The 26364-nt window shown below is 51.0% G+C and overlaps 1 protein-coding gene across 18 annotated transcripts in view; it reads left to right on the plus strand.

Moving 5' to 3' along the window:
* Window positions 1-26364, plus strand: part of AFDN (afadin, adherens junction formation factor) — a 102700-nt gene that overhangs the window by 13926 nt on the left and 62410 nt on the right. For 10 of the 18 annotated variants that reach the window (XM_036223600.1, XM_036223626.1, XM_036223630.1 and 7 more), the window contains exons 2-7: window positions 14012-14207; window positions 17236-17351; window positions 18892-19055; window positions 21338-21498; window positions 23436-23593; window positions 25779-25890. In XM_036223600.1, the coding sequence (XP_036079493.1) occupies window positions 14012-14207; window positions 17236-17351; window positions 18892-19055; window positions 21338-21498; window positions 23436-23593; window positions 25779-25890 (907 nt within the window). The remainder of the gene's footprint in view (window positions 1-14011; window positions 14208-17235; window positions 17352-18891; window positions 19056-21337; window positions 21499-23435; window positions 23594-25778; window positions 25891-26364) is intronic. The other 8 variants (XM_036223604.1, XM_036223639.1, XM_036223645.1 and 5 more) reach the window with 3 other exon arrangements.

Here is a 26364-nt window from a genome sequence, read left to right on the forward strand (position 1 = left end):
GTAGATTCGTCTGGACACAGGCCACTGCCTCTCCCCCGGAGCCGACCGTCCACCTAGGCCTTTCTGTGTCCCGGCGTCGGGGTCCGGCCCGAGCAGAGCCGGCCTGGGACGGTGGGTGCTCTGCTGAAGACAGAGGCAACTCTCAGATGGGCAGTGACTGACCTGTTTGTACTCTACAGAAGGTGAAGGATAAGTTTTGTAACGGGCGAATGAAGAAACCTGTATTTTACTAAGATTTCCGTGCATTAGAAATTAATTCCCGTTTTTCCCATGGAGCCCGTAGTGAGTCTGCAGGTTCCTCTCCCTCCCCGCTCCAGCTCTCCCAAGGGAGCCACCGTTAAAGAAGTTGTAGAAAACATCTTTTCTAATTTTATTCTGTATCGAATTTTCTCTTACAAAAAATGAGATCATGGGATGTACACTCTGTACCGTGTCTCAGTCGAGAAGTCCCCCCACGTGCATGGAGAGGTCCCCCCGACGTGCGCACGTGTGCGCGGAGAGACCTCAATACTGTTTTCCATAGTTGCTATACCAGTTTGCTTTAGCTAATTTTCAATATGAATATAAAAACAACTTTAACAATTTCAATTCTTCATTGAGAAGGTTCTCAGAATGAAATACATATATAGGTATATGTTGCAATAAATGAATTGAAACAAAAATTTTTCCAAAAAACTAGAGCACGAACTTTTAAAGGTTCAAAAATAAGCCGTGAGCTTTGTAGAAGTTAGCCTGTCGAGGTTGTAAGCAGCTAAGGTTGTATGGCTACGTAAAATTTCCTTCTAACTCTTTTGATATTTGTTACGGTATAATATGTTTTCTTCAATTTACGTCATTTCTACAAATATCACAGTAAAGAAAATAAGTTTTAAAAGGATGCCTAGCATTAAAAAACAAGGGGTTTCGTTTGTCGGTGTGTGTCATGGAGTCGTCTGTGTATTGGGGGACGGCGTTTCCAGGGGAATGACGCATTGTGAATACCATAATTAGAACTTGAGGTAGTGTGAACCGCAGACCATTGACCACGCTCCGCCCCATGATCTGCGTTGTTGAGACGATCATAACTGGGCCGTTCTGTCGGCTTGGTCATTCGGTCGCCGTGGACCTGTCCCCATGCGACGAGAGCGCGGCCGTGGCGTGCGGTGGCGCCCTGCTCTGAAGACACCGTTAAGCGTTAGAACGTCTCCACCGCCTTTGCCCTTCGGGGCCTCACCCTTGGCGTCACCGAAGCCCCCTCGTCCAGGTCGCCAGTGGCCCTCGTCTGTCCCTTCTTAACCATCTTGTATCGACACAGCAGCGGTTGATCACATCGCCCAGGGACCTCTTTCTCCACGCGGCCTCTGGGACCGGCCTGCTGGCCTTCGCAGGGCCGGCGGGACTCGGGGTCTGGGCTGCATGCACGGGAGGGGACTCGGGGGTCTGGGCTGCGTGCCTCCCAGGGGACTCGGGGGTCTGGGCTGCGTGCCTACTCCGGGGTCTGGGCTGCGTGCCTCCCAGGGGACTCGGGGGTCTGGGCTGCGTGCCTCCCAGGGGACTCGGGGGTCTGGGCTGCGTGCCTCCCAGGGGACTCCGGGGTCTGCATGCCCCTTCCTTCGCCCCACTGACTCCTCGCCGAGATCTCCCTCTCCATGGGCGTCAGGGCTTCGGGCGCCCACGCTCATGCCGTGGCTCAGCCGTTACCTGCACGCGACAGGTCCGGAGCTGCCCTCTCGGCTCCGCCGGCCCACACCGGCTCTCCCGCCATCCTCCCCATCGTAACGAGCGGCTGGCAGCTCAGTTCTGCCCGTTGCTTGTGCCTGCAGCCGCGTCCCTGTTCCTGGTTCCGTCTTCCTCTGAGGCCTCGCCTCCGATCGGGCCGCACGCTCGGGCCACCGGCCTGCACGGCGCTTCCTTGACCCTGCCCTGGGCTGGGCGCTCCCACCGGGCGCCCGGGAGCCCGCACGAGCTCCCCGGTCGGTTCGTTTCCCACACTAACATACGCTCCTCGGCCTCCGTTGAACAATGACGTTTCCTGCCTGAACGCTTTTGTGTGCTCAGAGCGCGCCTTGGCCTGGAGAGCCACGGGGCCCTCGCCCTGCGTCCATCCGACGCCAGCCAGGCCCTGCCTCGGGGTCTTGGCGCTCGGGGTCTTGGCGCTCGAGCCCCCTCTCCCCCTCCCCCACCGCGAGCTCTCTGCCTGGAGTTCGGGCTTCGCTCAGGGGCCCCTCCCGCTCGTCCCCGGGGCGCGGTCCCTCTGCTCTGCTCAGTTCTCTGTGCGTGTCGCCCCCCCGGCATTGCCAGGTGTCCCCCTGCTGGACTGTGAGCTCCCCGAGAACAGACGATTTTGTTCATTACTTTTCCCCGTGGCCTCGAGTTGGGGGGCGGGGAATGGCGACGATGGTGGTGGCGACTTAACCAGAAATAGAAATGTCTTCACATCTACCCGAGTCCTCTTTGGCTGCTTAGGTCCGTTTTCATCTGTCTTTAAGACATTTCTTATAGATCGTTATTTCCATATCGCTGGAAGTTTAAATTTTTAGTACAGTTCGAAGGCTTTTCGCCCTCCCTTCCCCCTTTCTGCCTCGCCAGAAGTGACTAGAAGTTGGTAGACAATATTTGGGTTATTTCAACTCTTCTGTGGCATTCTGTTATCCATGTGAACCAGTTTATTTTTCCCTACTATCTAGGAATTATCTTTTTTTTTTTTTTTTTTTGTATTTTTTCGTTGTTACAAATGTGGTTCTAATGAGCAGCCTGGCCATGTTTCTTTCTGTACCAACGACATATTTCAGGCTGGATACCTAGAACTGTAATTTCTTGGTCATCAGCTATGCACAGATTCTAATTTACCAGATTCTGCCGAATTGATCTTTAAGGTGGTTAGACCATGTTCCAAACTTGAGACTCTCCCATATCTTCAGTATATTCAGATTTTTTTACAATCTGGAATATATGAAATAAGAATTAATTCTATTTCCCTGATTTCAGTGGGTGAACTTGTTTTATGTTTATGGTAATTTCTCTTTTCTCTTTGAAATGCCTCTTTATATATATTGTCCATCTTTTTTTCCAATGATTTGTTTAGAAACAAGCACTGTCTATTTCTAGTTTATTTGTAGGAACTACTTATAAATTCTGAATACTAATCTTTTGTACATTACATATTTTGCAGTGTGCTTTTGTTTATGGTTTTCTACTTTTTCACAGTGTTTTGTCACACATTTTAAAACTTCTGAAATGTATTTGGGTTCATCAGTCTTTTCCTTAAAGTTTTGTGTTTTTTCTCTTGTTCGATGACTGCGTTCCATGTTTTGTTTGAAGTCTTGCAGGTGGGCCGTTTGCGTTCAGAGGGTTAGTCCAGCGGGCTGCTCTGTGGGGTAGCTCTGCCCATCCCTCAGGGGTCTGTCCCGTGCATTTGCTTTTCTGGTCTTTCCTCCAAGGCTGCTTTTATCTGTATTTAGGAGAATGTTTATTTTACGTTACCTGTCGTGGAGTGGTTGCTGATCGTTTGGTCTGCCACGCTGCTGGGGGTGGCGGTGGGCAGCCTCACACACCAGAGGAAGGGGCACTTTGCGGAGCCTGGTTTCGGAGCTGCCTGAGGAGGGACTCCGGCCGGCCCACTGCTGTGAGCGGCGTGACGAGCCCTTTCCAGGTCCTGTTCCTCATCCGTGGGGCAGGAACATAGTGGTCCCCGTCGCACAGGTAGGAGCCGGAGTGGACAGTGTGGCGTTTACCCGAGGTGGCTTCGCCTCTGTGCTCCTGGAGAAGTTGAAGGGTGGACACAGGGCATGTTAGCGACTCCCGCAGTTCGGGTTCCGTGGCATCGTCATTGTCGGTGCTTTGTTTTCCTTCCTTTCCCTTTGTTCTGTTCTGGAGCAGACGGGGAAGCTCAGACCGTCTGCTCGACCTCCCCGGTGCACGTAGCCGGGGGGAGGGGCAGTTTGCAGCACCACGTGTAGCTTTGGTATTGTATGTTTTAGGTAGACTCTGCATTCCATACCTTAAATGGGAAAAAAATCTTATTTATTGCTGTCTCTTATTTTGTGTGCAGTTATATTTAGAGATGGTAATATCTTCAAAAGTATACATAAGTGAGATTTTATGAATATTACAGCTTTATGTAAACATAGAGTTAGTGACTTAGAGGTTTTCATTTCACGGGACCTAATACCTGCCGTCATATTTCTGTATCTTTGTTGTTGAGTTCATGCCTATGACGTATTCCAGTAATTAACTAAAGAACTTACTCCAGAATGTATTTTTAAGTCTATATGTGTATGCGTTAGCTTGGGATATTTAATAGTGTGGAAGATTCTTGAATGAGAGTCGAGCGTGTTATTCTGGTGAACAGAGCATTTCAGTAACATTAGATGACTGTCTGCTTCAGCGGCCACTTTTCGTGATAACTCTCTTTTGCAGTTATACTAAGAAAACCGCTCAGTTGAGCAGTGAGCCTCAGTGTTGCTTTGCCCCCGCATAGATGTCCTGTGTCCCTTTTCTAACTTAGTGCCGCTGGCGTCCTCTTCGACCACGTGACTCGTGCCAAGTCCCCATGCTGATTCGGGCAGTGTACCTTTTGTTTTTCTCTTGCCTGGTAGCGAGGGACATTCCAGTCGGCTGTGGTCATTTGATAACACAGAATGAGAAACAGGAAGTGTGGTCAGGAGGTACTGGGTGGCACCAAATGCGCAGTTCGAGGTGGCTCATGGTGCCCGTGGAGAGAATGTCGGCCACCTGCCCCAGAACCGAGCGTTTTGTTTTAGTTTGTAAAATCTCAGCCGTTAGGCAGTCATTTTCATTTTCCCTTCAGTTTCTGGTTTGCTCCTTGGACCTCTGTCACAGGTGTCCTGGGTAAGGCATGAACAGCCCTGCCTGAGGTGTGGAAGGAGTCACAACACTGCCTGTTTTAAAGTGTATTTGTTTGCTAATGCAGCACAATTGAAATTTGAAGGTTTTTATTTTTTTTAATGTAGATAAATTCTTTGAACTTTTTAATTGAAAAGGGTTGACTAGCGTGAATGCAGTTGTTAGTACCTCTGAGTGTGAATGGGAGCGTTGTCATTGAAGCAGCTTCTTAGACTCGGGTGCTGTGGTTTGAGTGTGCACCTGATGCGTTAGTTCCTGTAATGTAAATGGTGGTCTGCCAGTTTGTATCATTTGTGTGGTGCGTTTTCCTCGTTCGAATATAGAAAGTTTAATATTTCACTCACTTGAAGAATCTCAGTGCAGATTTAAGAAGGTTATATAAGCGAGTTTTCTCATTTTATCTTCTTGGACTTTCTTTTGGTTATTATACTGGGGCTGAGTTCAGGAATATGGGTATTCGAACAAGAAGGCATTTTGCAATTTTATATAACTTGGTTACAGTCAGATCATTGAAAATGCTTTGAACTTTGGGACATTTGTTATATTTTAAAAATAGAATTATAAATGTTATGGGTTTTTTTCCTACAAAGCTTAATATTTTGCATTTTCACACACATGAACTTATGTGGCTGTTGTTTTTTATCGTCATATTTTGTTTTGCTGGAGGTAGGACTGTGCACCTTTCCCACTGGCTCTCGTGTTATGTAGGCACTTGAGACTGTGCAAACAGGAAATGACGTTGATCACCAAGTGCCTTATTTGTGGCAGGTGCTTTGATATACCATAAATAATGTGGTACCACAAGACCCCGTGAAGTAAATAGCAGCCTCGCCTTTTATGCACAGGGTCGAGGAACTCAGCTGTGTCGCCCGACCACGTGACTGGTCGCCCCGACCACGTGACTGTTCCGCGGTAGTCCTGGGATTGTCACAGGTTCCGGTTCCTGCGTTGCCGAGGCCCCGCCCCTTTCTCTCCGCCACGCACCTGCTGCTCGCCAGTGTGAGCGAACGATGTTTGCAGCGGACGCCGATTCATTATCTAGTTACTGTCTTGAATTTTTCTAGAGCATCTGCTTTTTATGAAAATGCATTAATTTTGTATTTAATAATAATTAGTTTATAATTACAATGGAATTATTTTAAACATTTTAATAAAATTTTCAAACGTAGATGAAACTCATTTATATTCATCTCCCAGACATTACAATTTTCAAAATTTTGTCATTCTTAATTTATTTTTGTCATTTTTAGCTTAAGTATTAAAGCAAATCACAAAAACTAACATGTTATTTCTTTTTTACCTTTGCGTGTCTTGGAAGAATCTCACTGTAATGCAGTAATCCTATCAACAAATCAATCATGATCCTTATTATCTAATATGCAGCCCTTCCTCACACTTCCCTGTCCCTCAAAAATGTGTTTTTACAGTTAAGTTATTAGAGGCGGGGTCCAAACAAGGTCCACGCGTTAAATTTCGTTCTCGTGCGTCTCCCAGTCTGGCGCGTTCTGAGCCCCCTCCCCTTTTCTGTCCTGCCGCAGCCTGGCTGGAAAACACTGGTTTCGTTTTCCTGTGCAGCCAGAGTCCCTATTCTGGGCCCTTTTCGCCCCGGGGTGGTGGCGAAGGCCTCGGTTGGCTTCCTGGCTTCCTGCCGGACTGTGTGCCTCCTGGTCCTGAGGCCACGGGGTGGGGGCAGGGCGGCAGCGGAGGGGCGTGGTGGCCGCCAGCCCTCAGGGCCAAGTCCCCTCAGCCTCTCACTCCGCCTTCTTCATTGCTGTCTTTGCCTGAATCAAGCAGGGGTTACTAAATGGTGATTTTCTAATTCTGTCATTTCTTTCACATTTATTGGCTGAAATTATTTTAAAAATAAACAAATTCTCCTCTTCCAATCTGAATGAATTCTGAATTTTACTTTAATTGTTTGTTTTCAGACGGAGGAGGTGGTGCCCTGGTTACCTGCAGTGGGGACAGTGATTTTGCTTTTGTTTTTGGCTTTCTCGTTTTTCTTTTCCGTCATTACGAACTTGAGGGTTTTTATGTAGTCTGTGTTTGTCAGCTGCAGTCATTGTTGCTGGCGTTCGATGGTCCCACGTTTGGCCAGGTGTACTTTTCATATCTTGATTTGGTTACAGTTAGATTATTGGAAATGCTTTGAACTTTGGGACATTTGTTGCATTTTAAAAACAGAATTATAGAGGATTGTGGCTAGAGGAATCTTTTGAATGAGTCAGTTATTTTTTGAGAACTTTCTTGTTTTCTGGTGTAACGAGATGTCCCAAACTCATCTTGTCCATACTTCGACCTGCGCCCGGACTAAGCCATTATCCACGGAGCCCCGACTCCTTGGGGAGCAGTGCTCAGAGGCCACAGCCCGGGTGTCGGGGTGCTTCCACAGCTTGTCTTTTGCTTCAAGGCCTTTTCAGTGGAAAGCACTAGGTGGTGTGTTTTTTTTGTGTGGGGAGGGTGGGGAGAAAAAAATCCATGAGTTTTCTGCTGTTTCAAAGTCAGTTGGTCTTTTTCTCCTTAAATTTAGAGAGATTATATTTTCCTGTCGTGTAAATTAGAAATGTCCCCGCCCCCATATGTCATTGTCTTTGGACTTTGATTATTGTGTGTGTGTGTGTTTTTTTGCCTAGTAAGTTTATTTTTATGTAGTCAAATTTGTTAACATTTGTTTAATTGCTTTATGCTGACATGGATTTTTGTATATTTTAGTATATAACTTTAAAATGCGGATTTCCATAAAAATGTTTACTACACAATAAAAGTTTAAAAAGCAGTGTATCACCTATTTATACCACTGTTAAAAGGTGACCTTACGACTCTCGTGGACGTGTCCTCTGTGATCGTGGCCGGACTGCGCTGCAGAGCTCGTCTTGTGCTGGGCAGCCGTGGGATCCTGTTGACAGGCGGCGGCCTGGCTGGAGGCTGTGGCGCTGTCGCTCTGTGGTGTGAGGGGGCAGGGCGGCCAGCTTTGTGGGTGGAGGCAGCGGGTCGGCCGCAGTATCTGGACTTCTCGGGTTCAGGTATCTGTTCTCATGCTCCTGTGTCCGGGTTGGGTCTAAGTAGTTAGGTGAATTAGGAAGCAGTAGCCTAGTTGTCCTCAAAGGTGGTTGTTTAGCAGATTAGTGCCAAGCTGGAGAAATGACGTTTGGTAGACTAACATGCAATTTTAATTTTACCAGAACCTGAGTCGAATCAACAATATTAGGTGGTCACCAGAAATCTCACGTAATCTTCAGGCGCATTAATCACAGGGATGGCAGCAGAATTAGCAGCACGCTTACAGCTGACCAGGCACGTCTGGATTTCTGTGATCCGTTCTGCACGCTGTCTCGGGCTGGGAGGACGGCACGCGTGTGCTGAGAGGGAAGGGAGCAGACCGTCAGGCGGCCGTGGAATCATGTCGCAGGGGGAGCGCAGCTGCAGGAGCTAGACTGAGACCTGTTCCCGAGAGTCCTGGCCTTCCAAACCCACGCTCTCCACCAGGACACTGTTGTCCCTTGGGGGGCACACACACATGTCTGGAGACACTTTGGTTGTCACAGCTGGGTGGGTGCTGCTGGCTTCGCGTGCATAGAGGCCAGGGATGTGGTAGGCATCCCACAGTGCACAGCACGGCTCCTGCCACGGAGAATCGTCACGGCCATAATGTCCTGGGGCCGAGATACAGACACTTTCTCAGCCCAAGCCGGTTCTGCTGAGACCCCACAGTAAGAAGAGATCCCTTTTGCCTCATCGCCCAGGGTGTGCACAGAAATGCCTGGAATCACAATTCCATGAGCCAGTGCTTGCTCCCTTACCAGGGTGCGTCGTACCTGGCAGAAATCTGTTCTCCTCTTCATTTCATTAACAAATAGGAAAGAAGTGACCATTCATAAACTAGGGTTTCACTGCAGATCTGCATGATACCAGCAGATAAATGAAGCCCAGCGGGTAGAGCTATCTGAGGCAAGTTTTGCTTTTGTGTGAGGCAGCGTTTCTAGCTGTTGGGATGTAAGAAAAAGGGATCTGTTGCTTGGCTAGAGAGTGAGTTCACCATCACTGGAGGGGTCACAGGGACTTCCCACTGTGAGGCCTGCAAAGAGGTTCCATGAGGGCTTTGAACTTGGATGCAAAAATCATTACATCCCTGTTTTCAGTAAAATTTATTAACCTCTAGCTGAAATTTAACATTGTTCTCACTTACGAGTTTATGCTCATATCTAATTCACTACTGGAGTTTGTGAACAGACTTCGATAGGTCTTATCTAATATGCTGATAAACACTGATGTTACCGATCACAAGTTTTAAACGTTTTAATTGTGCTTTAATGTACTGTTCCCTTTGTAATGCTTTGTATTTTATTTTATGCACTTAAAATTTTATTCTGAGAACAGTTACAGGCTTCCCCAGACTTCCAAGGGACCTCTGGCAAAATTGGTTGTAACCCCTGGACCTGAGGGGTGGCGTTTTAGGGCTGTTTCAGTACAGCCGCGGACTGTACGGATGTCGCATTGAAAGATTGCGTTAGCAGTGCAGCTTGCTCGTGCGTCGTGAACGTGGTCATTGCTCTTTCAAATCCCCAGTTATTCACGTGGGAAGATGAAAAGCTTCGAGGCCAGTGGGGAAACCCTGGCTTCTCGGTGCCCCGCGCTGCTGGCTGGGGGGGGGTCCCTAACCCCTCCAGGGTGTAGCAGGTGCTCGGCCTCGCGGCAGACGGTGGTCAGGGCGGCGATGCGGGCGGCGGTAACGCAGGCGTCCGGGCGGGCGCGCGGGCGTGCGCGGAGGCGCTGCCCCGCGGGGGTCTGCGACTCACTTTTAAGGTTTCGGTGTCGGGGTAGTGGGTGGATTTTTGTCAGAGTTCATGCAAGGGGGGAGCTGCTTGTGTTCCATGTGTGCGCGTGCGCGCAAGTCTGTGCGTGTCTGGGCGCGTGCGTGTCTGCGTGTGCGTGTGCGCGCGTGTGCGCACGCGTGTGCGTGCGAGTGTGTATGTGCGTGCGTGTGTGTGCGCGGGTGTGCGTGCGTTACGTCAGTTTTTCAGCCCGGAAGCCTGGGGCTCTCCGCCTCGGTGGACCGCGGCTTCGCCGGCTTGGCGGACCGGCGGCGCGGCGCTCGGCGTCCGCGGGCGGCTCGCACCCAGCAGGCGTGCGTGGCCGTGGCCGTGGCCGTGGCCGCGGGGTAGAGATCGGGCCTCCGTTTGGGACAGCACGGGTCGCGGAGCAGTTCCACCTTCTAGACCGGCGCACGGGCCCAGGTGCGCCGCCTGCTGCCGGCGCGCGGGGCGCGGCTCCCACCGCCCGTGCGCCCCGGGGGTGTCTGCCGCCTTGCGGTCCTGCGCTGCGGGACAGCGCCTGTGGCGGCCCCCAGCGCCACGCCCCCCTTGTATGTCCCGGGGACACGGCAGACTCAGGAAAGTTCAGCTAAACGAGGCGGAACTGGGACCTGCGGGTGTCTGAGAAGGTGGCTCCATGTAAAGCAAGTGCGTTTAATTTTTTATAGAAAACTCTCGTGGTTTTGGAAATCAGATGTTTACGAGGTAATGTAATTAGTGCTGTTAGGAAACGGTGTATATAAATGTCGATTACTGCTGTACACCTGCAACTGTAATTAAAAGCATACTAACTTAAAAAAGAAGGGAGAAAGGAAACAGGGGTGACTGGGCTTCACTCCGTGGGAAGGGAGCGGGGAGAGCGGGCAGACCCGCCCGTGGGAGCCAGTGCCTGGTGAAGACGTTTCACGCCGCTGCTTTTAAGCTCTCAGCAGTGCTATGTGTCTGATAGAAGTCTTAGGTAATGAGCTGCATGTAATTTTGAAGAGTGTTCTTGAAGTACTAGCATTTAAAAAGAGTGTTTATACAAGATTTCAAAAACCCATAGTCAAGGTTTCTGCATTCTGTTCTCTACCTAAACTATTTGCTAGTACTGTTTCTGACAAAGCGAGTCACAAGCTGTTGTCCGGTTGATTTATAGGCTAGTAATGTGTGTACATTTTGAAGGTGCAGCTGTATTTCCCCTTAACATTTGGTGTGTGTCTTGGAGGCACCAGCATCAAGACTAAAGTGTGTGTGTGCGTGCGCATGTGTGTGCACGTGTGTCTGTGTGCATGCGTGTGCGTGTGATGACCGCGTCTGTGCTGGCGTCTGCCGCTTGCCCCGTGGGGCTGGGATGGCGCGCACCTGCCTGTCTGAAGTCACCTTGTCCTGCTGCAGCTGGGCATGGATTTCCAGTGACTGCCGGACGGGGCGAGAAGGGAAGCGAGTTGGCACGGCCGCCCTGCCTCACTGCAGAACCACGGCTCTCATCAGCTCGAGCCCGTGGAGACTGGGTTTGCCCCGCCGGGCTTCTGCTGGTTGGACGAGGCCAGTCGATCATCAGTTTCATTTACCGGGATATAGATAAAATAATTCAAAGAAAAACTCCATCTTTAATTCTTTGCTCCTTGCAATTTCATGACACAGCCTTCTGTCCATAAATGGGTGGGTTTTTTTTCGGTCTGTCGTATCTTCTTTGTTTCAGAGATGTCATTAACCAACCCGGGATGTGTTCCATCTCTATTGGAACAAGCATTGGTGATAGTTTCTCAGGGAAAAATTTGTGCAAAGGTAAATATAAACCTTTAGGAGAAAAAGAAACTTGCTTTCTTATGAAGGAAAGGAGACAGGTGACCATTCTTTGGCCTCTTCGTCCCCTTTGAATCGTCACTGCGGGTGGCATGTAGGGCCCTGGTGGGTGTGACCCCAGGCGGTCGTCGGCCCACACGTGGGCCGCCCGCGGCTGGCACTTCATTCGGGCATTGCAGGGCCTTCGCCAGAGTCTGTTTTCCGTGCCGTTTTCTCTTGGGCGATCTGCGTAGCCAGCACGAGGGCAGAGGACACCTTTCCTTTAAGGAAACACCTGTCTGTGAAGTGCTGACCGTGCTGGCTGTGACATCATCGGACTGTCGGCCCTGCTGCCGGGACTGCTGGGCCGTCCCTCAGAGGTCCGAAGCGCCGTGTCCTGAGCTCCGAGCAGGCAGGCGGGACACCCGCAGCCGGACGTGCTAGTGTCGCGCTGCGGCGTGGTCCTCCCGTGCTGGCGCCGGGGAGGACCCATGAACGAGCGATGTAGCTCATGCCGTGAGGACGAGCCTTTGGAGGCGCCACGCGCAGCTGACGTCAGGGATGAGAGCGTCACTCCCGTGATGAGAGCAGATTCGTGTAACTACACGTATAGAGTAATTCCTGTTTTCTGAAGTGCTCTCCCAGGAGGCTGCGGGGAGGTGTGGGGAGGGAGGAGAGCCAGAGCGGAGGGACCCGAGTGGTTGGGGGAGGGGGCTGGGGAAGGGGCTCCGGGCACAGTGCATGCTGGGTGTCCAGCACGGGGTCCGGCATGAGTGTGGACATGGGAACACTGTCCGTTATTGACACCGATCACCGCGACGTGTGGTTCTCGAGTTTGGGAGCGTCTTCCACACTCACTGGGACTGGTGCAGGTTTGGGGGTTGCCGGGGGACACAGGTGGCACCTTTACAGTGCTGTCAGCCTTTCCTTGCTGCTTGACCCGCGGGGGACGAAGAGGCAGTTTCTGTGGCTCTGAGAGGCCAGCGCGGGACCGCGCACACGCAGCTCCCGTTCCGCCCGCTCAGGGCCTTCTCCGCTGTCACCCCGTCACCAGCACCCTACTTCCTTCCCCCCAGAGTCGGGGTGACACACGTGCTCACTGTCCCTGGGCCGTGGGAACCGGAGGCCATCCTGATTGGTAGTCAGACAGAGGCTGGGCGGGCACCGTGCGGGTTGGGGGCCAGAAGTGTGCTTTGTGGTCTCGTGTTCTAGTTTAGTTTTCATGTGGCTTACACAGTTAGCTGTCCTCATATTTCACTTCCCCGACTTTTCTTCAAACAAATACACGTTAGGTTGTAATTTTCAGCGAGGAGTAGGCCAGTGGCTTGGGGGATGGCAGAGACTGGCTTAGCTGGGCGGGCTTTGGGCACGCGGGAAAGGCTTGTCATCAGGGAGACTAGGTCGCCGTGGAAGGGGGAAGGCTGAGGAATGACGTGCTCTGACTCGGCTTTCACGAGACTTGGCGTGGATTCTGGGTCTGTTTCGAAGACGGAGCGACTTGGTGTATGGGGCGTGGAGGCCGACAGAGGGGAGGGCTTGAGGACGAGTCCCCTGGCGTAGCCGAATCTTCAGCAGTGGCAGGGGCCCAGGGTTAGAGGTGTTCCTGCCGCTTCCGTTGGGAGTTGTGCTTTTTTCTGTGTTCGAGGAAGTGATGGTCACAGGAACTCTGATGTCCCCAGGTCCCCATGTGACATGTCACCCAGCAGACGAAGCAGACCTCCACTGCAGAGGCTCTCATCCTTGGGGTGCGCACCACCGAGTCTTAGCTTCTAGAGCAAAGGGCCCGAGACTCATGTGTCACCCAGACAGCCTGTCTTTTAAAACTGGTTCAGAGGAAAAATAGGAAATGACGGGAAGAGCATTTCATAGTCGCGTGGGCTCCAGCTGCCTTACAGATAGTAGTCATCCTTTGACTGGAATTCCTTGTACTTGTCTAGAAGTCAGGTTTGAGAATGGTCTAAAGTGCATTGGTTGATCTTGAGCAAGTAGCTTGTATTGAGAATTAGTTGCAGTTACATCTGCAGTAGCTGAGAGTTTCCATTCACGTTCGTGGCGGGGTCGAGGCTGGCATTTCCCCCTCGCTGTTAGAACCGTCTCATGATCTTGCTGGACGGGACTTCGGGCGGATGGCTGTGGGCCATGGGGTTCGCTAGGCCTGGGCTTTCGTGCTGGACTTGCTGCATACCTGCTCCAGCAGGTTCAATGACCACGTCTTGGAAGGTTTAATAAGAGTACCTACTTAACTGGGTTGTTGGAAAGATGTCATAAAATAATGCACGTCCAGGTGTATCCAGCACTTGCTCAAGAATCAGTAAACGTTGGCTATTATTAATATCGGTTACTCTACGGCCATCATCTTACACACGAGACAAGTAAGGCGAAGAGAAATTGTACATAACTTGGCCCAAGTGACATAATTAAATCTGAAGACTAAAATCCCATGTCTTTTAGTTCTGCCTCAAACATTTATGGTAATGAAACATTTTTTAAAAGTGGTGGATGGCCTTTTTCTTTTTATAACTGTTATAAAAAGTGGATCCTTTTGGAATGTTGTTTTTCCAAACGTGTATCGTTCTGTTTTCTTTTAGGATTTGGAGTTCCATGGAGTGATGAGGTTTTATTTTCAAGATAAAGCTGCTGGAAATTTCGCGACAAAGTGCATCCGCGTGTCCAGTACTGCCACTACTCAGGACGTGATCGAAACGCTGGCCGAGAAGTTCCGGCCGGACATGCGGATGCTGTCGTCTCCCAAGTACTCGCTCTACGAGGTGCACGTCAGCGGAGGTCAGTGCGTGTCCCACTCTCGTGAGCAGGTGGCTCTCTGGCCGGAGCCTCGTCCAGGCTGATCGCACGGCCGCACCGCTGGCCACCTCCGCCTTTCTCTGTAGAGGCTGAGGGAGCAGCGGACGGGTTAGCAAAGCTGTCGCGTGTCTGGGAAATGTTCTCGTGAGTTCCGAGCACATGTGTTTGTTGGCATTTGGAAAGAATATACGAATTTTTTATACGCTTGTGTCTCCTGATGTAAGTAGCATGGCGTTTCATAATTAAAATTATCCAACAGACCTCAGTTTCACACACGTCGATAATATAGTGGTGTGCTGTTGGCTTTTGGAGAAATATTTCATGTTACCTCTATGTGTAGATTATAATATTACTGTTAATTATAACCCAGTTAAATATCACTATGAATCATCAGTCTTATTATAATTTGTAATGTGAAACAGCATATTTTTATTATTCTGAAAATATATATATCAAATAAGTTTCAGTTGGACTGAAGAGAAATGTAGAAATTTATAAATTTTTATGAGTGCTTTAGAAGTGTTGAGTCACCTGTTTTAAAAAAAAACTATCAAGTGAAGGCTTACATACAGCACAAACCCTATTTGAACACTGGTTAGATTCCACCCACAAATCCTTGTTGAACATTATTTATTTTCTACTTCAAAAATCCAGCTTGCTTTGCACGTTTGAAATTGTGCTGATTTTCTGTGACGTGTGGAAACCAGGGGCGACCCAGTGCTCCCCCCAGCAGCACGCAAGGTGGGCTACGCTGGTCATCGCAGGGCACCCAGACTAGAGTCGGTGCTGGAGGGCGGCCTGTGCCTTGGGTGGCTGCCTGAGGCTGGCTTCCCCTGTCCCCTGCCCCACCCCCCCAGCCCGGGTGTGGGCCGCGGAGGGAGCCGGGCCCGCACCCCCAGCCCGCCCCTGTCTGCACTGCTGGCTTATTCGAATGCTACCATGTGGGGTCTTCGCAAACATATGGTGCAAGATTGGAAGTCGAGACCTAAAAACAAAATGATTTTGATTTTTCAAAAGAACCGCTTCCTTGAGACTTCCTTTGCTAGATTTATTTTTAATTAGAAAGTAGAACACATTCCTTGTACGGCGGAGGTGTGTGGAGAACAAGGAAACAGCGCCCCCAGCCCCGAGCTGACCTGCTGGGACTGTCCGCTGAGCCCCCTGCCCTGTCGTGCCCCCAGCGCAGGTGCCCGTGCCCAGGTGCGCGGGCCCAGCGTGCGGGCTCCCGGCCGTCCTCAGCGCAAGGAACCGTGAGTCAGCCCCTAGGCCAGAGGTCATACCTGCCATTCGCTTTTATCGAGAAGCTAGATTCAGGCAAATTCTACGTGTTTATGCCCAAACGTGAGCAGCTCGTGGCTGTTTGAGGTGGTTCTTACAAAAGGAGAAGGAAACTGGGGTGCTCGTTCCACCCCCAGTCTCAGGCCCCCCCCCCCCACAGCACTGCGCCTCGGGGCCACCCGCCCCAGACTGCAGGGGCGCCCTCACCTCTCGCCCCGTGCGGTTTGGGCAGGCTCGCTTCTTACAGCACCGTGGAAAACCCCGCAGGATGGCAGCGTGATGCCTGCCATAGGAATGTCGCATGGCACGGGGGGTCCCAGAGCTCGCGGTTCCTGCCGCGTCTGGCCGGGGGAACTTTTCCTTGAGAATCTGAAACGCACCACAGTGAGCCCTCGTGGGCCAAGTTCTGGGGTACAACACGTGCCTCGGCCACCAGAGAGGGGGACCCTGCTGCTCTCCTTTGTTCATGAGGATTCTCTGTGAAATCAGGTGGAAAAATAAAAAGGATTCTGCTATTTTTAAAAAAGCATGGGGACCGTCAAGGCAGAAGACCTTAAAGTGTGACGTCGCCGGGGGCCCTGACTCATCTACGTGGACTAGTCAGGCTCACGTCAGTTGCTTAAGGTCTCACCCTTGTTTTTGTTTGGTGATTTATACTTAATTGTTCTAAGTATTCTCTAAAAAATCACACTGTGAAGGACTTATTTTATCTAGTACACATTTCACAGCAAGAACAACTTGACAATTTCGGTTCGTAGCAGGAATTTCCAACTTCTTGATTCAGTCACTGACTCATGACTCCGATTTTTCCCTCATAGTGTTTTCACTTGAAATGGTTTAGAGCGTGTTATTCTCGTGCGCTGATGATAACAGGACCATTGACGCGTTGTGCGCACGGAACCCCCGCCCCCCCGCCCCCCGCGAGTCCCGCACCGCTGGCCCTCGCCGCCCTGGTGCGGGGACGCTGCACTGCTGTCCCCGCCTCGCGGGCCACTGCCCTCGCTTCAGTACGTCCCGTGTACCATTCCCTGGGTCGTTGCCACATGTGGGCTTCTAGCCCGTGGCCAGGCTGCGTGGGGCCCTCGGGCCCTCAGTGGGCTGCCGGTCTGCTCCGTGTGCCACAGCCTCGCTAGAGCTGAGACACTGAGCCGAGCTCCTCATCGTCGCAGAGAAGGTGGCGGGGGACGCGAGGGTTAGGGACGCAGGTTCGGAGACATGGGTCCGACAGGAAGAAGGGCGGTCATCACGCCGGGGCTGGTGGTGCCGAGTCGCTGCCATGCCACGATCGCGTGTGCGCGAAGAGAAAGCCACGTGACCGGTTGGAACTTCTGCACCATTGAAGCTTCACGCCCTTACTTTCCTGCTGCTTGTGACAGTTTGGTTTACGGGAACAGGCTTGTAGCAAGGTGCAGTACACTCTCTTTTTTCCCCAGTTGGCATGTGTGTCTCTTATTTTCCCAGTTAGAGTCTAAATGTTGTGAGGAAACTGTCCCGGGGTGCTGTCTGGCACTGGGTAGGTGGCTACACAAGGTCGTATTCGCGTAGCAACAAAATATCCAACTGATTGTTAACACGCTCGCTTAACTGAGTTGCACAGTTCAGTTGATCGGCAAGAACGTGAGATAATGAGGTATTTGATGTCTGTAGAATTAAGTGCATATGAGAAAGTCGTATTAGAGCGTTAAATAACCATGGCTTCGTTTTTTTTGTTTGTTTGTTTCATGTTTTGAAGAAGAAAGAAGATTGGATATAGATGAGAAGCCCCTAGTCGTGCAGTTGAATTGGAATAAAGATGATCGCGAGGGCAGATTTGTTCTCAAGAACGAGAATGACGCCGTCGCCCCCAAGGTAGGAGCCGGGGCCGATGCATCGCCAGCGACTCTGCTGCGGCTCGGGACGTCTTCCTCTCTCGCTTCTCACCCTGAGCTGCTCTCGCGCCTCCCCCAGAAAGTACTGGGGAGCAGCCAGCACCCCCCTGCTTCTCCTCCCTGTCGCTGAGTAATCCCTTTTTCAAACGAGAGTCACAGAAGCTTTAGTGACCAGGATTAATCATTAAGTAATAGCTCCAATTTTCCCCCGAACTTGCAAAGTCAGAGTATGTTTTAATGAGAATCAGAAGGGAACATGAAACTTTTAATAGCGTATTTATGTTTCCGATGCACTTTAAGGCATGTTTAGAACCTTCGCGTTACGTGTGTAAGGTCAGGAATCTGAACTGCTGGGTCCCGTTAGAGGACGAGGTGGAGCAGGTCTCAGCCTTTCCCCGGCGGCACCTGGGATTCTCGCGCCACTGTTCTGAGGCGGAAAACTGTGAAATATTGATGTAATTTGAAAAACAATTTTTGTGTCAAGTGGCATTGTACACAGCATTCAGTATAGACAAATGGTAGGTAGCAAAGGCAGTTAAGAATATTTTGAGAAAAATCTTCTATTTAATTTTTCCCCCAACAGACTGGGAAAAGACTTCTATTACTCACTTTGGGCAGGAGAGTTTTCATTTTGTGTGTGTGACGTCCGTGCTCCTCGTGAGTCTGGCTGTGCAAAGCACTGCGCTCTAGCAACTTGTTGCATGTGTGTAAACAAGTGGCAAGTGTGTGTCCATGAGAACTTTTCTGTTGCTGCATGTCCTTTGTCTTGTGTCCGCAGCACAGCGTCAGCCGCTGCGCCCTCGTGGGGCACAGACCCTCGGGTGTGGTCGAGCCCTCTGGGGTCGGGACGGTGGGGTGCGGCTCACAGTGGGCGTGGGAACAGAGATGCAGCCCTTTCCCGTGACAGTCACACAGCCGGTCTTTTATCTCCTCGGTTCTCTCCTGGGCGCCCATTCAGTTACATAGAGCACAGTGTGTCTCCATCATGCGCTGGCAGGTTGTGCTGTGAATTAAGAATAAGCAGCAGATAAACAAAATTTGGGAAGGTTTTTGCACAAACCATACTTGTAACTTTGCTTTATTAAAAACCATGGCTACTCTTAACATTTTTTTCAAAGTTAAAATATCTATAAATAGATAATGATTTAAATGCTTGGTTACTTCTGTATTTTCATTAGATTTCTTTTAGTCTAAATTACTTTATGTAATTCATTTGTATTTTTTTAATTGAAAATCAGATTTTATGATTCTTACCCATTTTTTTACTGGGTTTGGTTTTTGTTTGCTTGCTTGTTAGTTTTGAATGGTGGTAAAGTTTATACACAGTGAAATGCACCGATATGGAATGTGTAATTTATTAAGATTTGACAAGAACACTCACGTAACTGTCAGTCAAGGTGAAGGGCATCTGTGTGCGGCTTCCCCTCTGGGTGTGCCGTGGGGCGGAAGGGGCGAAGCCGGGCTGGAGCTCAGTGTGGGTCTGTGTAGCAGCCAGGTAGTGATGATGTGACTTTCACCAGAAGGCTCAGAGTAACGGACCTGAAAAGCAGGAGAAAGAAGGCGTTATCCAGAACTTCAAGAGAACTCTCTCCAAGAAAGAAAAGAAGGAGAAAAAGAAGAGAGAAAAAGAGGCAATGAGACAGGCCTCCGACAAGGACGACAGAGCTCTCCAGGGGGACGACATGTAAGTGGCTTGTTCCCCGCGCTCTGCTCCACGCTTCTTGACACGGCAGACCTCGCCCAGCTGCCGGGCGCGGTGGCCGGGGCGGTCCCCCGCCGGTGGCCGGGGCAGCGGGGTGCTGTGGGCGTGGCCTGGCCCCGCGTGTTGTCGCGCTGTGCGCGCGTGGACTAACGGCTGTTTTCCGGAGCGGACCGCGGGCTGCCCCTTTGCCCCTCCGCCCCGGTCCTCACGAGCCTTGCTGGCTGCACGGGGGCCGGCGTCGGGACCGGCAGGAGGAGCAGCTGCGCCCAGGTGCGGCGTCGGGGTCACGCCAGCCCCGCCACCTCCCGGTCCTTCGTCAGCCAGGCCGGCCGCCCTGGGGGTGCTCACCGTGGGAGCGTGTTTGAGCTTCTGACCTCAGCCGAGGGAGAGAGGGACATCGCTGCGTTTCGCCGGAACAGAAAAGAGACGGGCGGAGAGGCGCGTCCCCCCGCCGACGGGGGAGCCCGCGCTTGAGCGCGGTCGGCGGGGTCCCCGGGCGTCACGCTCGGGCCCTCGCCGCCCTGGGCGGACCGCACGGCAGTCCGTGCGCTGGGGAAGCGGGCGCGTGGCCCGGACGGGGGGGCGGGGGCGCGTCCCCGTCGCCGCCCGGCGACACGCACTTCCGGCTTACGCACAGCGTTAACTGGACTGTCCGCGTGGCCGGCTTTCGTCATTTCCGCTTCCCATAGCTACGTGTTCACGCACGTGTGACGTCACGCCCATGGCTGCAGGGCTCCGTCACGCGGGGCTCCCATGGTCTGTGAGGCCCCCTCCGTGTGCCCGCGGCCACTTCACGGACGTTTGGGCGCCGGAGATAACGCTCCAGCGAACGTCCCCGTCCCCCAGCTCTGGGGACTCACCTCGTCGCCCCCTCGGGCGCACCGTGGGAGGACGGCGGGGCCACGCTCCGAAAGGCTTCCGGGCCGTCGCACGTCCTCGCACCCCGGGGGCGCGTCACAGGACGGCGCGCTGTCGCCCGCAAGGCCGACGGCCTTCGCACGCCCGTTAGCCGTTCCCGCGCTTCCCCTGCGGCGGCCGCTTCGGGGCTTGCTCGCGCTTGGCTCCGAGCGGGCCGTCTGTGTGGGCGGCGGCGGCGGCCGCTCGTCGCGCATGCTCGGTTCCCGGCGGCGCTGCCTGTGCGAGGGCCGCGCGCTGTCGCTGCAGCGGTCACGCAGGAGGAGGAGCTCGCGTCAGCGTGGCCCGTGTGAGCAATAGCAGAGAAAACGTGCTGCGGTTTGTTCTGTTTCTCAGTGTAGTTTGCAGGGTGTCGCGTCACTTCTTTTAAGAAAATTAGGGACTTAAAAGGAGTTAAGTTATTCAACTTGATTGAACCAAAGTTCGTGTGGCTTTTAAGTCATTTTCATGATTGAGAATGCCATCTTTAATGTATAGTTAGAGCCGCAGTCAGGCGCATCGGTCTGAACGTGTAGTCCCAGCTCATCCTGCCGCACAGATGACTCGGCAGAGGGCGGCTGCAGCAGGCCCTTCTGCAAATTCAGCCTCAAGGAAGTGAACGCTGGTAAATCTCTTAGTTGTTAAAAGTTCCTGCTTCACTGTAGTTTTAACCCATTTCCCATTTGCCTTGAGAATGCTGACCGGCGGCCCTCACAGCTGCGGTGTCCACCCCGAGGTCACTCCTGGGTTCCAGTCCTAACCTCACCCCCACGAAATAGCTCGCTTTTATCCTTATTTTCACATCGCTGTAGCGTGTCGGTAGTCTTTGGAAATAAATGACATCATTCTGTTTAGCATTCTGTTTTTAGTAGTTCAGTAGCTGAAAATGTCAAATCCTAGAAAACATGGCCTTCCTACGCGTGCGATGCTAAATGAACACTGGCAGCGAGCTGCAGTTTTGTTTTTAAACGGGAAAAGACAGATTTTTACTGAAGTATATTCAGTCTTTTATTTCTCATGGTTGGAATGTTGTGTCACCTCATTTGGTCTGTTTTGGGATAATGCTGGTGGTAATTAGTAAAATGTGTGATGCATACCTTTTTTTGGCTTTATTAATGCACAATAATTCAATTATATAAACTCACTGTAGAATTTTATTTATGAATTTCTGCTTAGTTCAGCGTCGGTTTGTGTTGAGAGCAAGTGCTGTCCATCCACAGTAATTAGTAGCACCCGGTCAGCGGCACACGGCAGCCTCCGTGGGCTGCAGATGCAGCCTCCGTGGGCTGGGTTTTGAGTTGTGTGTGATCGCGATGCACGTTCTTCTGATGTGACACTTACAGACCTCGTTGGTGCTTCTTCCCTCCCAGAGAGAACTGCCGCCTGGCCGCGGAGCTCTACAAGGACATGCCGGAGACCAGCTTCACGCGCACCATCTCCAACCCCGAGGTGGTGATGAAGCGGCGCCGGCAGCAGAAGCTGGAGAGGAGGATGCAGGAGTTCCGCAGCTCAGACGGCCGGCCGGACTCAGGTGCGGCTGCCTCGGGCTCTCAGAGCAGACGGCCGCGGCTCCCCTCTGGCTGTCCCGTGTGCAAAGTGGACGGATGCTGCTCTGGGGACACAATTGTTTTTACTCATCCTCTTGCCCATACATTTTTATTATGAATTTTTCAGATCCGTATTTGGAAATAGGGTGTAATTAAATAAGGATGGACTGCCCTCTGGTGCAGCGGCCCTGCTGGTGCCGGTGTCTCTCTCAGCAGCCATTCCTACCCCAAAGCCAGGGTTCTCCTTGTAGAGCCTGAGTGGCATTTTGCCCACCTCCTGACACACACAGGTGCACACATGCACACATACAGTCCTTCACATGCATGCGCACACAGGTGTGCACACGCACAGGTACGTACACACTGCGCACACATGCATACACGCACTCATGCACACAGGTTAAAGCTTCCCAGTGGCCCCTGCTTCAGCTACAGTAAAATTTAAAGTCAGGATCGTGGGCTGTGAAGTCAGGCATGATTGGCCTTGCCCAAGTGTGGTCGCACCTGCCTCTTTGCACCTCGGTCTGTCCACCCTGGCCACGACACCCACTGGACTGAGCCCGGCCTTAGGCATTGTACTTGCTAGTCCCTCTGCCCAGCCAGCTCTGTAGGTGGCCATTTAGCTCCTATTGCTTGTCCCTCAGGGATTGTGACATGTCGATTCTTCAGAGAGGCCTTTCCCAGTCCCCTGCGGTCAGGATGCTTGTACTTTTCACGGCATGGAGCAGTGTTTGAAGCGACTCATTTTATTGTTAGTCTTCTCCCCCACACCGACCATGTGAGCTGTTGAAAGACAGGGTCACTGACCTGCTCCTTGCTGTCCCCGTAGCGATGGAACAGTGGGGCCTTCAGTCCACCTGAGTTTGCCTGAGCCAGAGGGTCTGTGTTATAACGTTAGTATGGACAAGTTGGTTTCTTAAAGACCAACATTATTTTACTGTGAGTCGGGTTGTTAAATGCAATCTGCGCCATTCTTGTTGGCAAAGAGAATGTGAGAAGCATTCAGTTAGCCAGAGTGAGTGTGTGCGAGTTAAGAGTCGGGGAGTCCTGGGGAAACAACACTCATTCTGGGCGGCCCCAGTGCTGTCCATCTGGCTCTTCTAAGTTGCAGGTGAGAAAAGGCGGAAGCCTGGCCCAGGGTCACATGTCAGAGAGGGCGCGGGGCCTTGCTCAACTCCCACCCCTAGTGTTCTTAAGGTGCTGGGGCTTGCACATCTGAGATCGCAAGGAGAAAGCAGATCATGACACTGGAAGTGACAACAGCGTATATGTAGAGTTACGATAGAAAACAAACGAGAACCTTGGGATAAACGGACGTGAGCTCTGGCGGGTCTCCCCTCCCAGCCGCGCACGGCTGGAGAGCCCGCCTGGCGGTGGACGAGCCCCAGGCTCCTGGGTCAGCGCCCCGTGGGACATCTTAGGGTTCCAGTCCCCACAGTCTCCTGGGGTCTAGTGCAGTTTTTTAAAATTGATCTATTCTGTGGGGTTGGTGTTTACCTTTAGGTTTTTAATTTGTTTCAGATTGATGATCAGGAAGTAAAAAAATGGTGTGTAATGATGTGTAAGTAAGGAAATGAGAAAGCACCGGGAGAAAGCGACAGCGCCGCGCCGGGGTATCTATCGTACTTTCCCATCCGTACCCGGAGGGGAAGTCGGTTCATCATTACGAAAGCTGCTTGGGCTTGGAGCGAGGACAGGAGTGGTCTTTGTCGCACAGGATGGCTCTCTAGCAGCGTCTCAGGATGAGCAGGCTGCTGCTGGTGTGCAGCCTCGGACAGGAAGTGGAGATGGGGTCACATGCACCCCATCTTCGCGCTCCCCGCAGCCGGAATTTGGCTGCTCGTTTTGAAGTAATGGCAAACGGTAGCCGTCTCTTATTGGCGAAATACAGTTGTGCTCAAAGCTGTCTGTTGTTTTTCAGGTGGAACACTGAGAATTTATGCAGATAGTTTAAGGCCAAACATTCCCTACAAGACAATCCTGCTGTCCACTACAGACCCCGTGGACTTCGCGGTGGCCGAAGCTCTAGAGAAGTACGGTCTGGAGAAAGAAAACCCGAAGGATTACTGCATTGCCCGGGTAGGTGACGCCAGTCAGGTCATGGAGCTGTGTTCTCTGCCCGCTGTGCCGTCTGGAACCTCCTAAAGAAACCACGCGTTAAATAAACGTACAGAACATTCTCCCTTCCATTACAAAAGTAGTTTCCATTTTTATAAAGTAAGACAAGCATAAAAAGGCAAATTGAAAGTAAAAATTACCCGCGGTTCTAATACTGAAGGGTAAACATCCTAACCAGTTGTTACTCTGCACATACAGGTCACTCTGTTGGAGTAAATTCTGCCTTAATGCTGATGTTTTTTGATGGCTTTTACTAAGGTACAGCATGAAGACTCAACTCTTAAGTAAATTTCAGTCTGCTGTTCATAATTAACCGGCATTTGGTTGCCTGGTTCACAGCCGTTCGTAATTTCTTGACGGTAGAGACTCTTTCCTAGTGTGTATAAGTCTTAAATAATGATCAGCTCCACAGGGTTGCAGTGGAGAGGATGTGCGATAATGAACTTGATAACATTTTTTTCCCTTTCAGTAACTTCTGCCAGATTTTTATAGATGAAAATGAGAACGCGAAAGGACCGCTCAGTCAGGGCCACAGCGCCGTGGAAGCCTGCTCCGGGCTTTCGTTGCCAGTCCCTGTTGAGGTGGTTTGATGGTTTCTCTTGATGCTCTCCCGGTTCTGGTTTCTGTTCCGTTCTTGCACATTTTCCTTGGCAAGCTTCGGCAGCACAGACTGAGAGATGATGATTATGTTAACTCTGAATCAGAACTTCTTTGTTTCCTTGGCCTGCTGTCTTATAAGTTATGTAATATGTAGCTCATTCATATTCATCTTTCAGATTTTATCTATTTTAATTAATTATTCAATAAATATTTAAGTTTCTCTTTGTTAGACACCTGTGTTGGTGCAGAAAGATAAGAGCCGCCTTCAGAAGGGCTTATGGTAAACGGAGGCAGAGAGGCTGAGAGCGACATACAGATGAGGCGCTCAGTCAGGGTCAGAGCTGGGGCCGAAAGATGAGTGGGCGTCAGTGGGACCTGGGAGTTGGGGGAGGGCTTCTTAGCACTAAAGGATCATGGGAACCTGAAATTCATGGCCTGATCGGAGAACCGTGAGCAGTCCCGTCTGGCTGGACCCACAGGGTACGCGACCAAGACCGGGGCTCACGAGAGGAGTGGAGGTTCTGTGTTCTCTAAGCCAAGGGTGTTATGTTTAATATGAAAAGCTAGGAGGAAAGATCGATCACTGTAACGGTGTCCTGTAATAAACTTCACTTTTGAAGGTGATTTGGAGCAGTGTAGAGAGAAGCGATAGGGTCTGCAGAGGAGTCTGCTCCGTCTGGGGTGTGGGCATGGCGACATACCTGGGTGCTAAGGTCTGCTGAGATAACATCATTCGCTGAGCCGTAGGTTGCGTTTGTTGTTCAGGAGCCAGCGACTTTGTGTGATCACGTTTGGCTTGTGTCCGTGCTGGATTGGCGTGAGGGTGGAGCAGCAGTCCAGTGGGCACCGTCACACAGCTCACCCAGCTCACTCTTGGCTCTGCGTTCCTGGGGGTTTCTCAGATGATGAAGACAAACGTTTGGCTACTGTAAAAACGCAGAATAAAAAGTAATGCAGTGTCGTGAATATTTAAGAGTATAGTGAATGCAATGTCTTAAAACATGCTTAAAAACATTTGTTGGCTAAGTAGCTCTATAACATCTAAACGGTCTGAATATAAATTTAATTGTAAAGACAGACTGTGCACAAGAAAAAGGAAGCTATGCTGTTTTGTTAGGTGATGCTTATCCTAGGAGATCTTACATTAGATGAAACTTCCTTATAAAAACAATTGTTTGATTGTGAAATGTGGGTTGGGCACTAGAAAGATCAAGATTTGCAATAATGAAGCTACCTTTCCTTAGAAACTACTCACAAGTTAACCATTGCATACTGTCCTTCCTTATAAAAGTTTGTTTAAAAACAAAAAAAGCCCTCAGACTAGTTCTTTTGGGGGCCAGGACCACCCAGTCAAGCTGGCTAAGCTTTTTACTGGAAACGTGTTGCCTCTTTTATTGCTGGTTTAGCAAGAACTGTTCATAGTGTTTGATCCGTTTGATTTTACAGTGACTTCTTTATTTACCCCAAAACAATAAATTCTTTTCTTGAAATACCTGCTGATTTGCTTTTTAGGCATAGTCACAGTTAATTATCTTTTTCTTTTTAGGTTATGCTTCCTCCTGGGGCCCAGCATTCTGATGAAAAAGGTGCTAAAGAAATTATCCTTGATGATGACGAGTGTCCTTTACAAATCTTCAGGGAATGGCCCAGTGACAAAGGTAAAGAGTAGTTTTATTTGTTAGGAATTACATTTCTGCCTGGTATACCAGTTGCCTAATTCGTCAGGCTGCACGGAGTGCTCGTGGCTCGCGGCTGTTTCCCGGAGGCCGTGGGCCATGCAGTTTTCTGCCTCCAAGGACCACACTCAGTTCCTGTGAATGTCGTGTGTGGAGCTGGGACAAACCGTCACTCTAAGGTGGGAGCATCGTGCCTCGAAGGAGTGCGAGTTTAGCACTGGCCAGTATGTGGAAGGTCCTCACCAGGCTGCGCTCGGGGCCTCGCTGTGCTGACCGCGAGAACCAGGGGTGTCTGCACGCAGTCGTTAGACGGGGGAGATAACCGCCCAGCCTAAAGGTCGTGTGGTCCTTTTGGTCTTTCAGAAATGAGTCCAGACTTTTCACTATTCAGACGATTTCCTGTCACAATGCAGTGAGAGTCTACAGTCATGGGTTTGAGAAAGCGTAGTTTTCTTG

Source organism: Rousettus aegyptiacus, unplaced genomic scaffold (genome assembly GCF_014176215.1).
Source record: "Rousettus aegyptiacus isolate mRouAeg1 unplaced genomic scaffold, mRouAeg1.p scaffold_m13_p_1, whole genome shotgun sequence".
Lineage (NCBI taxonomy): Eukaryota > Metazoa > Chordata > Mammalia > Chiroptera > Pteropodidae > Rousettus > Rousettus aegyptiacus.